Here is a 16,434-nt window from a genome sequence, read left to right as displayed (position 1 = left end):
CAGTAAATTTGAGTAAAAATCACGTTTTAAATACCAAAAGACGTGTTTATAAGGTTTTGTTAACTAGTTTCTATAATAAAGGCTGCCTGAAACAGTTCGCACTGATTTTCGTCCTGAAACGTCAAATATTTTAAAATAGCCGCCAAAATTTTATTTTTTATCTGCACATAAATCTCATTGGTCTAAACTTTGAGTCGGTGCTGTGATTGGCCAATAGTGCAGCCGTGGACGCAGCCGGCCAATAGGAGAGCGAGGATCGTAGTCGCCGGCCGACTTCCGCGCCACCTGTCGCTCGCTCATCCCGCTTTCATTGAAAACCCGCCCGGACTGTTGTGTTGACGCACGCGCACTGAGGCCCAACAAAGGGCCGAAATAAGAACGGTTTGCAAGTGAATCTGATGTATTTATGTCATAAAAATGGTGAAATCTGTGAAGTGGCGAGTAGAAATTAGGATATTCGACGTGTCGAATCATGACCGAGGAATCTGAAAGGTAAGCGTAGCCTGGAATAGAGTTTTACGTACATACTTGCTTCGCCCTGCGTTAGGTAGGTAGGGCCTTACCCCGGCCATTTTCTGAGCTCGGAATACGTGTAAAGGGAATTCTACTACTCCCCTAAGCTCTAACAAGGGATGTTTAAGCTCAGAGAAGCATCCGAACTCAACATTTCCCTGCAGAGGCGTATCACAAGCTCCGCCCTTGATTCCCTATGTGGCGTATAGGATAGGTATAATCAATGACTCGACTTTCATTCACAATAAAGTACATAGCCTGCTATCGGGGTCACCCGAGCTGGATCGTGCGGTGCTTGTGTTTTACTGAATGAATTACATTCAGTTTCAAAAGCAGAACCAATTTTTTACGTGCTGCTTGCGATATGAATTCAATTCATTCATGTTTCTTGCTGATGCTGCTGATGGTTTGAAAATTGAATGATTATTTTGTTTTAATTTTTATTCTGCGTTGATTTAAAAAAATAACGTTTGATTTTTAAATTAAAACCTAAAGATTAAACAGCTGTTTTTTTTAGTAATTAAATTTATACTTAATTATGCTTAAATTGTGATAATTTACAAATCCCTAATTAAAACTGAATGATTCTAGAGCTAGATTAAAGATTATCAGTAGGGAATTTAGAATTACCAAATAAAATCCCCTACATGTTTTGTAAGTACACCAAAAACTGTTTTCATCATCCTCATCATCAACCGATCGCTGGCTCACTACTGAGCACAGACCTCCTCTTAGAATGAGGAGGGTTTAGCCATAGTCCACCACACTAGCCAAATGCAGATTGACAGACTTCACACTCCTTTGAGAACATTATGGAGAATTCTCATCTCAGTCACGCAGATTTCCCCACAATGTTTTCCTTCACTGTTAAAGCAAGTTATATTTATTTGTTTAAAATGCACATAATTCTGAAAAGTTAGTAGGATTGACTCCGGACTCCCCTTCTAGGATCACCCTCCTACCATCTAGGCTCTTCATCATCATCATCATGATTTTGTCCATAGTCTATCACGCTGGCCATGTGCAGATTGGTAGACTTCACACACCTTTGAGAACATTATGGAGATCTTTCAGGCATGCCGGTTTCCTCACGATGTTTTCCTCTACCATTAAAGCAAGTGATATTTAATTAATTAAAATGCACATAACTCCGAAAACTCAGAGCTGCATCCTGGGATTGAACCCCCGACCTCCAATTAGAAGTGCTAAGCTGTGATACCCTAGTGGCTAGGAAGTCCTAACCACTAGGGTATCAACTATCACAGCTTAGCACCTAGGTCCTTACCACCATTAAATTGTAGTGAATTTAAAAAAAAACTCATTATGTTGGTTTAACACGGTTGGGTAAAAGTATACTAGCAATGAGCCAGAGTAATTAGATTAGTCATGAACGGACCATTATTAGACAATTGTCTAATCAAGGAAAGTGGGCAGGAAGTAGCTTATATACCACACAGACAAACACTGCTGCATTCGTTAAACTACAATGATACTCTGTGTATGAATAAGTTGCTGGACAGTACGCGGCCGAAAATAATGAACATCGGCCTTTAGAATGACATTTCAGGTTAGTAGAGCGTTGTCTCTGTCACTCATACCCACATGTTTTGTCAGTCTCAACGACCGAAACAGTGCTCTACAAATATGCTATCTCCTTCTAAAGATCGATGTTCATCACTTTTGGTCGCGTACTGTACCTACTATTTCTAGGGTTTCTTATTCCAAGAGACTTCCTGTTGGCCGACTGTGGGGAGCCGCCATTACCTCCACGTGGGGGAGGCACTGAGGTATTCCACACATCGTCTAGTGGCTGGGCTTCTCATTCTATGGGTTGAATACCCTGTATCACTTGGACCTCCTCCAATCCATTGTGAACTAGTGGCTGGGCAAAGGGACCAAACCCGTTTGCGCAACCCAGCCTGGCGCGTGCTTTAACTAGCTAAATGTTGGTGTTGTTTTCCAGTGCCTACTTGGTGCGCGTACGGGCGCAGGTGATGTGTCGAGACGAGGGCACGGGGGGCTGGATGGCGCTGGGGGGCGGCGGCCTGGCAGACGTCATGGTGTGCCGCCGCGGACCAGGTAACATGGCTCTCATCATCATCATGATCGACCCATCACCAGCCCACTACTGAGTACTGTTCCCTTCGAAAAAGAGTGGCGCTTAGATCATAGTCCGCCACGCTAACCTGGTGCGAGTTGGCGGTGTGGCGGTTGCCACAATTTCAACTAGATGGCGCTGTTCAATCGATAACATTTCATGACGTAGTCCCGAAGAAATGTACCGCTGACAGTACTCGCAGTAACGGAGTTTTCTGCAATCTGGACTATATATACAGAAGTTTCAAGACACAACCGTCGGCGCAGCTGGCGCTACCGAGCACAATCAACTGCTCGGTGGGAGATCTCCCTTTGGTACGGTCGAGCCTGCACACCGCTCCCGTACAGCGGATTTCACACACCTTTGAGAACATTATGGAGAACTCTCAAGTAGAGTTGCAAAACTATCGATAGTTGACCTCGAAAACTTGTCAGAATATGATGGTATGGATAGTTTACACTATCAATAGTTGACCATTACGGCTCCACTATAGAAAGGTTCACCACTATTTATTCACGAATATTATACTATATAGGTATAGCGGTAATATTCAGTATAAAGAGGTTCATTTGCACTTTACATATCTGTAATTTCAAGTTTCGGAGACACGTATTTATAGACATTTATACAATTTTAAAATGATTAACATTATAAATAGAAAACACGATTACTACATAGATTTCGTTAATATTCACTGGAAAGATATTAATTTGCACTGATCTTTACGTAATTTCTTAATTTCAAGACACGTAATCGCGTATTTTATACAGATTTATGTAAATAAAATGAAATTAATTAGGTCCCTAGCATTTTTAGAAACACAAAACCGCAAAGTATGAACTACGAACACATATAAAGATTACCATAACATAAACCTATAATACTTTTTTTTTTAACTGGTTTTACGGCTCTGGGTTCTAATCTATAATAATCTTGCTGGGAACCAAAGACCAATAAAGTAAACTTAGCAAGATACTTTTTTTTTAACTGGTTTTACGGCTCTGGGTTCTAATCTATAATAATCTTGCTGGGAACCAAAGACCAATAAAGTAAACTTAGCAAGATACTTTTTTTTTTACTGGTTTTACGGCTCTGTGTTCTAATCTATAATAATCTTGCTGGGAACCAAAGACCAATAACCAATTGACAAAAAACAAATGACAAAGTTTCATTTCCTAAACAAATTTTGGCAAAATTATGAATCGTTTTATGATCGTTATAAAACTTATGTTTCTACAAATAATTCACTTGATAAAACAAATTACCAGACAAATTGTCATTTCATAAAATATCATTTGACAAACAATTGATTTCTTTAATCGTGTTAATTAGTAAAACAACATATAGCACTTTTTTTTTTGATAAAATGAATTGTTTGATAAAATGAACTATTTGATAAATACTTTAAGAATTCACTAAATCTTTTATATGTCGACCGGGCCGACGGAAGAGACCGCTTACTATGGTGGGGGGTCTCTTTCCTCCCCCCCGCTCCCACCATCAAGAGCGAGCGAAGCGAGCTCGGGACTTGGGGCACTCCGACTCGGAACGGTTAGGTTAGAAGGGGATGGCGGGGTCTGTAAGACCCCGCCATCCCCTTCGTGGGTTATTTCTTTTTTTACCACCCAGAAAAAAGGAGCCCCGCGAAGCGGGGCTCCGTCGACGGGCCCCGTCGACGAGAAGAGACCACCACTATGGTGGGGGGTCTCTTTCCTCCCCCCCGCTCCCACCATCAAGAGCGAGCGAAGCGAGCTCGGGACTTGGGGCACTCCGACTCGGAACGGTTAGGTTAGAAGGGGATGGCGGGGTCTGTAAGACCCCGCCATCCCCTTCGTGGGTTATTTCTTTTTTTACCACCCAGAAAAAAGGAGCCCCGCGAAGCGGGGCTCCGTCGACGGGCCCCGGTCGACGAGAAGAGACCACCACTATGGTGGGGGGTCTCTTTCCTCCCCCCCGCTCTCACCATCAAGAGCGAGCGAAGCGAGCTCGGGACTTGGGGCACTCCGACTCGGAACGGTTAGGTTAGAAGGGGATGGCGGGGTCTGTAAGACCCCGCCATCCCCTTCGTGGGTTATTTCTTTTTTTACCACCCAGAAAAAAGGAGCCCCGCGAAGCGGGGCTCCGTCGACGGGCCCCGGTCGACGAGAAGAGACCACCACTATGGTGGGGGGTCTCTTTCCTCCCCCCCGCTCTCACCATCAAGAGCGAGCGAAGCGAGCTCGGGACTTGGGGCACTCCGACTCGGAACGGTTAGGTTAGAAGGGGATGGCGGGGTCTGTAAGACCCCGCCATCCCCTTCGTGGGTTATTTCTTTTTTTACCACCCAGAAAAAAGGAGCCCCGCGAAGCGGGGCTCCGTCGACGGGCCCCGGTCGACGAGAAGAGACCACCACTATGGTGGGGGGTCTCTTTCCTCCCCCCCGCTCTCACCATCAAGAGCGAGCGAAGCGAGCTCGGGACTTGGGGCACTCCGACTCGGAACGGTTAGGTTAGAAGGGGATAAACCCCCCCCCCCCCCCTAACCTACCCAATCCTTAGGTTTTTTAAAACAGGCTACGCCAGAAGACTCGCTTTAAAGCCGTTTAGAAAAAAAAAGTTTACTTTACTGGTCTGTACAGCAGCAGCAAGAGTATTATAGATTAGAACCCAGAGCCGTAAAACCAGTTAAAAATAAAGTATTACAGGTGTTAACGGTGGTAACCTATGACAGTATCTATTGTATTTTGCGATTTTGTATTGTGTTTGTTTAGTTTATTCTAAAAATGCTAATTGTGATTAAAGTGATTAATTTTATTTAAAAAAATGATTTTCGAGCTCTGAAATTTTAACTTAGAGTTTCAGGAGCACCCCCTTTACTGCCCCCTATCCCAATGGATGGTATTGTACTCTATAGCAACCCCACCATTACTATCGATAGTGTAAACTATTGGTATTATCGATTTTTGGCATCGAAAGAAGAACTATCGATACTATCGATAGTATCCATAGTATTGTGACGTCATGATACTATCGATAGGTTGCAATTACTATCGGTTTGGATTTAACTATCGATAGAGTATCGATATTGGACTATCGAAAAGCATCTGCTCTCAGGCATGCAGGTTTCGTTACGATGTTTTCCTTCACCGTTGAAACAAGTGGTATTTAATTGCTCATAACGCGCATCACTCCGCGATTTGCCTCCTTGTTTCTAATTCGAACCACTAGTTAATTTTTAACCGACTTCCAAAAATGTATGAAGTCGGGCGAGCATAAAAGAAACTAGAAATCAAAGCGTCCAGCTCGCCCGACTTCAACATACATACCTACACGTGTAGAAACTAGAAACAAAAGTTATTTTTTATTGTGTAGTGCTTTTGGAAGTCGGTTTTTTAAATATTTTTAGCGTTTAAACTATCGTGAGTGATTTCCATTATACATAATATATCACACACCGGCTTTACTCGAAACTAGTCGGGCTTACGTCGACTAAACACGTGAGTAAAGCTGGTGTGTGATATATGTACACTAGATAATCAGAGCTTATTATAAATGCGAAAGTGTGTTTGTTTGTTGGTTTGTCCTTCATTCACGTCGCAACGGTGCCACGTATGGATGTGATTTTTTGCATGAGTATAGATAAAGACCAGGAGAGTGACATTGGCTACTTTTTATCCCGGAAAATCAACGAGCTCCCACGGGATTTAAAAAACCTAATTCCACGCGGACGAAGTCGCGGGCATCAGCTAGTTTTTAAATACATATCAAAAACAAGTTAAGCTTTAATGCAATACTGTAGTTAATTGCAAATGTTTGTGGACTAACTCTAAAACGAAACTTTCAAATTGAAACCTAAATTGCATTCCTCTACTACACGAATATTATCACATTTAAATTATGAGTAAATAATATTGAAATGAAAATTAAGTACTGTCTGTACATGTTGGTATTTATGCTTTACTGGCTTATGTCTTATTATGACTTTGTCGGCGTGGACTACACCAATTTCAACCCCATATTTCACCCTCTTATAAGGGTTGAATTTTCTAAAATCCTTTCTTAGCTGATACCTACGTCATAATAGCTATCTGCATGCCAGTAGACCAGTCAGGAAGTCACCTTTTCCTTTTATATATTAAAATTTTCAACTAGATGATGCCCGCGACTTCGTTCGCGTGGATTTAAGTTTTTTATAAAAAACTCGTGGAACTCTTTGATTTTCCGGGCATTCCTCATCTAACAAATCACTACAACTACACCGAGGGAAGCAGCATGCTACTCACACCTGCCACCCTGCACGTTTTGTTTAAAGGAGATTGCCCATTTGCTTAGGAGCTTTGCCCCCCCCCCCCCCCCCCCCCCCCCCCAATATAATTGTTATGTCACCATGGTGTTAATTTTATTTTGTAGACAAATAATTACCTTTTTATATTCTGCAAACGATTTCCATTTATTCACCCTGGTTATAAAGAAATCTTATTGTTTATGTTGCTGATATTGAGGTTATATTTTTATATTTTATATTTATTTTTATTTTGACAACAAAACAAAGTGAACAATTTACACCACACTTTTAGACCAAAGCATTTAATTAATACTTTTTCAAAATAATTGGATGTTTACGATTCTAACTGTAATTGTGAATATTTTCGATGATAGGGTCAAGGAAAATTTGTAATAAAGCACATAATCGTAAAATCGCTGGTCGCGAGCCGTCGACTACGCGCGACCTTCTTAACTCGGCCGTATAACCGCGGCTATCCTGAACATAATATATCCTCTAGTGTGTCAATGGACCTACAGCAAGTTTTTCGTCAGCAGGCACTGGCAGTGGGGAGAGCAGTAGCGACGCAGCACCTTCGTCCGCCAGCGCACCGCACACCGAGTACTACATCCACGGCCGACGGATCAGCGATAACATGGTGCGTGACCTTTATCAAAAATGCTAAACATTTTTTTTTTTACTTTGGGTACCATTAGAATCCTGACCTCAATGACCTTAGCAGAGCTTCTCAGCAGGTGGGCCTAAAAATGAACATGAGTAAGACGAAAATCATGTCTAATTAGCTTTAATACTTATGTCCGGCCCCACCCAGTAATCGTTGAGAGCTCTGCACTCGAAATTGTAGACGAGTATACATAGGACACACAATCCAGTTGGGTAGGTCCAATTCCGAGGGACGTCTATTGGTTGATGATGATGACCATTAGAATCCTTAAATCATCCCGAGTGCAGATTTAAAAAAAATTAATTTGGCGGCTGTACAGCGCCATTGTCAAATATGAAATGTTTTACATTTTTGGGAGGGTAGTCGTGTTTTTAAATTTTTTACTTACGACTTCTTTGTGTATAATTTTTCTGAGTGCTTAAAACGCCATCTCTACTCCAGTTGGTGTTGGACTGCACAGTGAAGGACGACTTCCAGTACCACAAGGTGATGCCCACGTTCCACCACTGGGTGTCGGACGAGAAGCGCTTCGGGCTCACGTTCCAGACCGCGGCGGACGCGCGCGCGTTCGACAAGGGCGTCCGCACCGCCGTCAGCGAGCTGTACCGTGAGTTGCTGACCTTGGTACTACCTCCTACTTGCCTCGCCATCCCCCCAGCACTCCCCCCATTTGGCAACTTTCTCCACTCCCCACTCCCCTTTCCCAGCACTCTCCCCCTCCCGTCAAATCTTTAAAAAATTGACATTCACTTAAAACTACGAAAACATACTTGACACTTCCATTAAATATTGAACCTAAACAGTGGCCCTACCGCGGCTGTTTGACAGCTACAATGTCACGATCGCAATCATCTCTGATTGGTTAATGCTCGCTCACTATTGGCCACAATGCATTGTTGCACCAAGAATCGCACAAATTCAGCCAATCAGAACAATTGAGATTGTAATTATGATTGATGCAGGTTTTAGACAATCGCCCTGCAGGTTGCGTTAAAGAACAAATATTAAAAATCTAATCAGTAATTAGCAAATATTTATAGCAGGTCGGTGAAGTGACCTTGAAGTATTTACCAATCCCTGAATCGCCCAACGCGCTTAATGAAGTTTTCACTTCAAAAAATCACATTCTATATTTCGCACCCAAAAAGTCGCTGATTTGACTACTAGTCATCATCCCTAACTTTGCAACTGGATATTTTAACGGTAATCTGGAACATTACAGACAGATATTTGTTCCTACAATGTATAGTCTAGAAAGTTTCAGTGTGTTAGTATTCAAATTGTTAGTATTCAGATTGGTTTTTTAGATTGGTTGGATCAGGATGGTTAGATTGGTTAGTATTATATTGGCCCCGATTATCTAGTCTCTCTCTAAACTAAATTTAGAGTATCTGCATCCTTTTCTTTTTACTAATGCTTAAAAAGGAACGGAACATGACTTTCACATTTAAAGACTCTAAATTTTAGTGCACAATACAAATTTAAACAGTAGGTTCGCGAGTGCGTGCTAAAATCACGATTCACGGGTTTTACCATCTAAAAATTTAATTTAAAACTGTCAAACTGTGTCCGTCCTTTTCATATTACATTAGTAAGAAGAGCATGCGAATACTCTAATATTAGGTTGTGCTCAGAATTAGCCCCAAATGAAAGCCAATCTATAATGGAGCATACTATGAATGCTGGTGCTGTTCATAGAGAGTAATGCCCCCACTGACCACGCTGGGCAGGCGGGGTGGTCAGCGCAGAGCGAGGCTTTCCGTATCAGTAAGACTGGGGGCACACGATGCGTTGCGGCGCCGCACCGCAAAGATTTCACCGTATCAGCGGGCACACGAGCGGTGCGGCGCCGCAACGATGTTATGTCGCAGTTAGCGCGCGAACTGTCGCGTACTATGGTAAAACTAGCTTATGCTCGCGACTTCGTCCGCGTGGACTACAAAAATTTCAAACCCCTATTTTACTCCCTTAGGGGCTGAATTTTCAAAAATCCTTTCTTAGCGGATGTCTACGTTATAATACTCTATCCGCATGCCAAATTCCAGCCCGATCCATCCAGTAGTTTGAGTTGTGCGTTGATAGATCAGTCAGTCAGTCACCTTTTCCTTTTATATATTTAGATAATAGTGTAATACATAACTGATTTATCTAATGTGTTTTTTTGCTTCCCGCTACTGCTTTCCTATGTGGTGAGTATATCATTTGTACTAGGTATTAGATGATGCCCGCGACTTCGTCCGCGTGGATTTAGGTTTTTAGAAATCCCGTGGGAACTCTGATTTTCCGGTATAAAAGTAGCCTATGCCCTTCCCCGGGATGCAAGCTATTGCTGTACCAAATTTCGTCAAAATCGGTTGAACGGATGGGCCGTGAAAAGCTAGCAGACAGACAGACAGACACGCTTTCGCCCTCCGTCGCCCGCTCCATACAAACCTAGTTTGGTTCTTATTTCAATACTAGCTGATGCCCGCGACTTTGTCCGCGTTGATTTAAGTTTTTAAAAACCCGTGCGAACTCTTTGATTTTTCGGGATAAAAAGTAGCCTATGTCACTCTCCAGATCTCACTCTCAGTGTAACCAGAATGCTAGCAAAAACTAAGCGTTATTGGGGCCGATTCTCTTGTACATAATCTCTAAACTAAACTAAATTAAAAGGTCTAAATCTAGTGCTATTCTTTTCCGCAAGCAACATTATGAAAGGGATAGCAATAGATTTAGACGTGCCATTTTAGTTTAGTTTAGAGATTGTGTACAACGGAATTAGCCACAATGTTACACTACCTAAACACAATCCGATACCAATAACCATTTGCTTCATTTTGTAGTTTTAGTGATTTAGTATTTTTTCAATCCCGCAATGTGTAGCGTGCAAAACTCGGGTCAATGCCCCGCCTACGACGCGGCATTGACTCCGAATGGCCTACTTACGCAACTTTGGTTGAGTGTCAGTCAGATGTTTACTTTGCAATATATCGTAAACTTTTACAAAATTATAGGTTTTTTTGTGGTATCGTATCAGTAATCGTTAGTACTATCACTTGTGTCCGTTTTTGCTGGCGTTCTGGTTCCACTATGTTTGTTGAGGTTATTGTCATATAGTATGTACCCTTGTTGCCCAGGTCTGGGTGGGGCGTGGCCTTCGATGTACGGGTACGCAGGGAAGAAGAGCAAAGAGGATGACGAAGAGAACAATATATTTGAAGTGAGTACCTTATCCACATCAACCCATCGCGGCACTTAATTGATGCGGATGTCTAAATTAATGCGAATGTTCCGCATATGCGGATGCGAATATCCGTAACACCCCTTGTTCGGAGGAACATCTTCCTATTGGTACGGTCACCGCCGTACAAGGCAATATACACCGCTCCCGTACAAGGCTACTCAGGGTCTAACAAAGTTCTCCTTTCAAAATGTTGTATATGTTAATTTATTTGTTTGCAGTGTCTGAATCTGCCAACGGACTCGCACTCGAGCTCCGAGAACTCGACCGCGAGTCGCGTTCGCCGCAACGACGAGTTGACGCAGACTCCCATCCTCTCCGCCATCACACTACCGCAGCATCCCCTCACCGGTATGTCACAAGCATGGCCGTAGCCAGGGGGAGTTTTGGGGGTTTAAACAATATATATATATATATATATATATATCAAAAATTTCACGCTCGCTTCGCTCGCGCTTTTGACTTGTAATAGTTATTGCCCGCCCGCAACTTTGTTCGCATTCTTGTCGCAAGTCTGAGCAAAGTCAATCAGTGCGCTCTATAGATATCAGTCTAAGTCTGAGCAAAGTCAAAGTGCGCTCTATAGATATAATAATAATATAATATTATAATATATTTATTTATTTAAAAATGTTGTACAACACAAAGACTCCTTAAAACTAGTACACATAAAAAAGGTAGAAACAATAAAAATATGAAAACCTGAAGGAGTGCTTTGGCGTCCGTGCTAAACCTGTGAACCTGTGTTACGGGCGCCGCAGCCTTCCCTTGGATCCATCGATTAATATGGAGTACAAATTTAAATGTAGGCTATTTTATTAACAATATTTTGTGTGTGTGTGTGTGTGTGTGTGTGTGTGTGTGTGTGTGTGTGTGTGTGTGTGTGTGTGTGTGTGTGTGTGTGTGTGTGACTTAACTAGTCTTAACTAAGTCTTAACCACTACGAAGTTGAGAAATTGTTCGTTGAAGCGAACAATTTCTCAACCCCACAGTAGTCAAGACTCCTTAGCCAAGCGTTATAGTGTTTTTTTTTAAATTTAGTTTGTTGAGCTTAGATATATTTAGCATGTCATTTATTTTATTATAAAGTTTAGAACTAAGGAAGAAGTATTGTCGACCGGCAAAATTTTGAATATTTTTTGTTTGCGTCTTTGTAGGATATTTGCATTTGCATTTGGATTGAGCATTTGTGTCTTGAGTGTTTGCGTAAAATTACCTGGGAGATAAAGAGCTGCCGAAATATCAGTCTAAGTCTGAGCAAAGTCAAAGTGCGCTCTATAGATATCAGTCTAAGTCTGAGCAAAGTCAAAGTGCGTTCTAATGATATCAGTCTAAGTCTGAGCAAAGTCAAAGTGCGCTCTATAGATATCAGTCTAAGTCTGAGCAAAGTCAAAGTGCGTTCTAATGATATCAGTCTAAGTCTGAGCAAAGTCAAAGTGCGCTCTATAGATATCAGCCTCAGACCTCGCGGACGTTTGTTAAAATGCTGAGAGCAATAACGCAACAAGTTCGCTTCAATATTATTTATTTTGAAATAATGTAATGCCGATTAAATATGTAACAATTTCGTTCCGTTATAATATTTATCTAGTTTTAGTATACATTTGTTGTTCAAGTACAGGCTATATCTGAAATTATACACAAGTTTAAGTTACAATATGTAGCTGTTTTTGACATAATATAGCGTCCAATTCAACCTCCACTTCAAAATAACTAGTCCAGTAGTTTGAGCTATGCGTTGATAGACTGTGGCCTTCCCTTCTCAATCTGAGAGGAGACCCGTGTTCTGTAGTGAGCCGCTGATGGGTTGATCATGATGATGATGATGTTGATAGATCAGGCAGTCAGTCAGTCACCTTTTTCTTTTTATATATAGATCATTATACAAAATATTGTTATTTGTGTTTCCAGAATCACTGAACTTGCAATACGACGACAAATTGGACGACTCGGAAACTGACAGGTGTCCGTACGTGCATCTCTCTGCGGTAACTCGCATGTATTCTATGTACCATTGTATTACCATTGATTTTGGAAGCCAAGAGAAGGGAAGAGGGGGATGGGAAGTGCACCAGAGAGATCGATAAGAGCTTACGCGATAGAAAGAGAGGTGTTTATTTATACCGCAGCGTCTAGCTCATATCGCTCTCTCTCGCTTCCCCACTCCCTGGACCTCCTTCCCTTCGCCTCTCACTTCGCTTTCTCTCCTCTCCTCTAGCCTTTCTCTCCCTATCACCACCTCCCTTTTCTTCCACCTCTCCCCCTACCGCTAACCTCTCTCGATAGAGCGCGGCCGTAGGCATATGTCTCGTATCACGTGTCACGTGATCAAGTGAGCCTTAGGACCTAACTTTCTTTCAAAAAGTCAAAAAGTTAAAAAGTAAAAATTAAAGTTTATTCAAAATAGGTAATAAATTACACTTTTTGATAGTCTGTTGTTGCATTTGTAAGATGGTGATAATAGTGGTGATAATTTTTACGCGAACTTAAAACTAAAGCTACGAGGGTTCCAAACGCGCCCAGGTCCGAGAAGAACCCACACTGAGCTTTTGTTGTATATTTCAGGTGCACGAGTACACGTACCCGCAAGTGGGTCCGGGAGGCGTGATTAGTTCAGAGAAGTCTTCGCCCAACACCAAACCGCCGTTACTCAAGCGAGATTCAGGTAAGCATCATCCGTGGTAGCCGAGTGGATAAGACGACCGCCTCCTACCCGGGAGGTCGGGGGTTCGATCCCGGGCATGCACTTCTAACTTGTCTGAGTTATGTGCGTTTTAATCAATTAAATATCACTTGATTTAATAGTGAAGGAAAACATCGTGAGGAAACCTGCATGCCTGAGAGTTCTCCATAATGTTCTCAAAGGTGTGTGAAGTCTGGTAATATACATACACTAGCTTATGCTCGCGACTTCGTCCGCGTGGACTACAAAATTTCAAACCCCTATTTCACCCCCTTAGGAGTTGAATTTTCAAAAATCCTTTCTTAGCGGATGCCTACGTCATAATAGCTATCTGCATGCCGAATTTCAGCCCGATCCGTCCAGTAGTTTGTGCTGTGCGTTGATAGATCAGTCAGTCAGTCAATCAATCAGTCACCTTTTCCTTTTATATATATAGATGACACAGTGCAGCATGGTGGACTATTATGCCCTTTGCAATCTGAGAAGAGACATACCCCTTCCAGGCTAGCCCCCTTCCATCTTATACTGCATCATCACTTACCACCAGGTGAGATTGCAGTCAAGGGCTAACTTGTATTGAATAAAAAGTAAATAAAAAAAGTTTCTTGTTGACTATGGAACCCTAAAAAACCATGTGATTTGTTTTTCAGGGTCGATAAAGAAATGTGGGTACAGCGGTCCTCCTCCGCTGCCCGACAAGAAGCAGCCTGCGGAACCCTTCCAAGCCAGGATCAAGTGCAGGTGAGTTGTAAACCGTCAGTCAGTCAGTCTCCTTTTCCTTTTATACAGGATGCGATTGAAACGCTAGCATAAACGAAGACATGATAAGATCACAAAAAAACGCGATTTAAAACCTGTATTTATAAAAGTTTGCAACATAATATGGTAAATAAAACATCTGACTGACGTCAGAAGTCAATGAACGTTGCGTAGATAGGTGCCACAGAGTCAATGCCGCGTCGTAGGCGGGGCATCGACTCTGCGGCAAAATTCACGGTTTTTGGATTTGTGGTTACATCACAAAAAAATTAAGATTTGGTGTTCCAGATCAAATAATTAGCTTACAAAATCACATCAAGATGGCGTTGTCCGGCATTAACTTGCAAATTTTTACTGTACAGTTCTTGCATTTCACGAGGGCGAGTGGCTCATGCTTGTGTTTAAGTCGTATCGGTATACGGAATGCTCTTGATACATATGCTAGGTGCTGGTAAGCTGGCATGCCGGCTACTAGCAGAATGTCAGTGCGTGATACAATGCCAGTTACTAGAAAGGCTGCGTACCGTGCCAGTGACGTGCGAGTTGAAGATTACAAAATGAATATTCATGAAGAAATAAATAGTGTTACAATACAACTCGCGATTATCTTAGTGAAGAAACTTTTGTAAACAATGAATAGACAAAAAAAAACAATATGGAGAGAAATTGGATTAGTAGTAGTACGATGTGCGAGTTACTAGCAAACACGTTACGACGTGTTTCGCGTGCGTGTAGCTGGCATGCGAGTGTCCCACTTCCCCTCAAGGGGAAAAATCAAACGCCTTGCGATCTACTGGTATGCCATGTACTGGCATGCGAGCTACTGGCAGAACCTCGACACACATGCTAGTAGCTCGTTCTTGCTTGTAACTAGCATGTGTATCAGGCACTTAAGGTAAAGTAAATGTGTGCGTTTGCGAGTGCCACTCGCCTTCGTGAATTGCAAGAACTGTACTGGTTTGAGATGTGTTGTTCCATGGTGCGGAACCCTTGATGCGCGAGTCCGACTCGCACTTGACGTATAGCTGGTGTTGCGATTGCAGGCACTGTCACGAGTGGTACTTGGAGAGCGCGAACCGCGCGGGCGCGTGCGAGTTCGCCCCCGACTGCTTCAAGTCCTGCATAGACTGCGTGTCCTGCATCAAGTGTGCACAGGTAAAAACTATATTATGTATAGCTTGTCTAATCTGAAATGACGCGCCCCACTACTTCGTAAGTTGAATTAGATGTGCGAGTGCAAATATAAATAACGAGGTTTCATCTGTGTGGGAGCGTTGACTGTTTTGCTAATAAGGATCTGTATGCAAACATCGCAGTCGACTAGTCGCGTGATAAATCCGACAACGCTCACTGTATGGAGCAGCGATGGCGCGTTATATGAAACATTACGTCCGCTCTCGCGCGCCTTCAGATCAATTATGACAAGTTCGACAACAAATCTGTCCAGTCTTACCGCAACTGAACGACCAATTACAATAGCCTCTATATGTGTATTGCCTTCGTATTTTAAATTTGCTTGTGTGTGTTAATGCGGTAGTGGGGCGCGTCATTTCAGCTTAGACAAGCTCTACTAGCTTATGCTTGCGTGGACTACACAAATTTCAAACCCCTATTTCACCCTCTTAGGAGTTGAGTTTCTTAAATACTTTCTTAGCGGACGCCTACGTCATAATAGCTATCTGTGTGCCAAATTTCAGCCCGATCCATCCAGTAGTTTGAGCTGTGCGTTGATAGATCAGTCAGTCAGTCACCTTTTCCTTTTATATATTTAGACTAGAATCTAGATGATACCCGCGACTTCGTCCGCGTGGATTTAGGTGAGATCCCGTGGGATCTCTTTGATTTTGGCCAGCGTGGTGGATACCGGTGTTCAGTAGTGGGCCGGTGATGGGTTGATGATGAAAGTGTGTAAGTGAGGGAATAGAATTAAGTACTAATATAATGTGCATGACGTTTCCAGTGTATGCTGTACCACTGCATGTCGGACGCGGAGGGCGAGTTCGCGATGCATCCCTGCACTTGCGGTCCCCCGGACGAGCAGTGCGCTAAACGGTAAGTCGCCTTTATTTGCCACATCCGCTGCTGCCTGCAAATTACCGCTGTTGGGACTCGAACTTGAGACCTTCCATCTATAACACATTCCAAGGAGGTTGTCTAAAGCTTTTAAATTCAGGCTATATATATTTATAAAAGGAAAAGCTAACTGACTGACTGATCAATCGGCGCACAAC

The 16,434-nt window shown here is 42.6% G+C and overlaps 1 protein-coding gene across 4 annotated transcripts in view; it reads left to right on the top strand.

Moving 5' to 3' along the window:
- The first annotated feature begins 288 nt into the window (after nt 1-288).
- Nucleotides 289-16,434, top strand: part of Spred (Sprouty-related protein with EVH-1 domain) — a 20,576-nt gene continuing 4,430 nt past the window's right edge. The window contains exons 1-12 of one of the 4 annotated variants that reach the window (XM_069507223.1): nt 289-492; nt 2,477-2,592; nt 7,411-7,511; nt 7,980-8,145; nt 9,716-9,727; nt 10,658-10,740; nt 10,983-11,112; nt 12,673-12,749; nt 13,327-13,426; nt 14,095-14,185; nt 15,247-15,358; nt 16,164-16,255. In XM_069507223.1, coding sequence (XP_069363324.1) covers nt 473-492; nt 2,477-2,592; nt 7,411-7,511; nt 7,980-8,145; nt 9,716-9,727; nt 10,658-10,740; nt 10,983-11,112; nt 12,673-12,749; nt 13,327-13,426; nt 14,095-14,185; nt 15,247-15,358; nt 16,164-16,255 — 1,100 coding nt within the window. In that variant the 5' untranslated portion in view covers nt 289-472. Of the gene's footprint in view, nt 493-2,476; nt 2,593-7,407; nt 7,512-7,979; nt 8,146-9,715; nt 9,728-10,657; nt 10,741-10,982; nt 11,113-12,672; nt 12,750-13,326; nt 13,427-14,094; nt 14,186-15,246; nt 15,359-16,163; nt 16,256-16,434 lie in introns of all 4 variants that reach the window. The other 3 variants (XM_069507222.1, XM_069507224.1, XM_034981699.2) reach the window with 3 other exon arrangements.

This window comes from Maniola hyperantus, chromosome 25 (genome assembly GCF_902806685.2).
Source record: "Maniola hyperantus chromosome 25, iAphHyp1.2, whole genome shotgun sequence".
In the NCBI taxonomy this organism is placed as follows: Eukaryota; Metazoa; Arthropoda; class Insecta; order Lepidoptera; family Nymphalidae; genus Maniola; species Maniola hyperantus.
The sequence above is the reverse complement of the archived record's forward strand: the minus strand, read 5'-3'. Positions and strand labels throughout refer to the sequence as shown.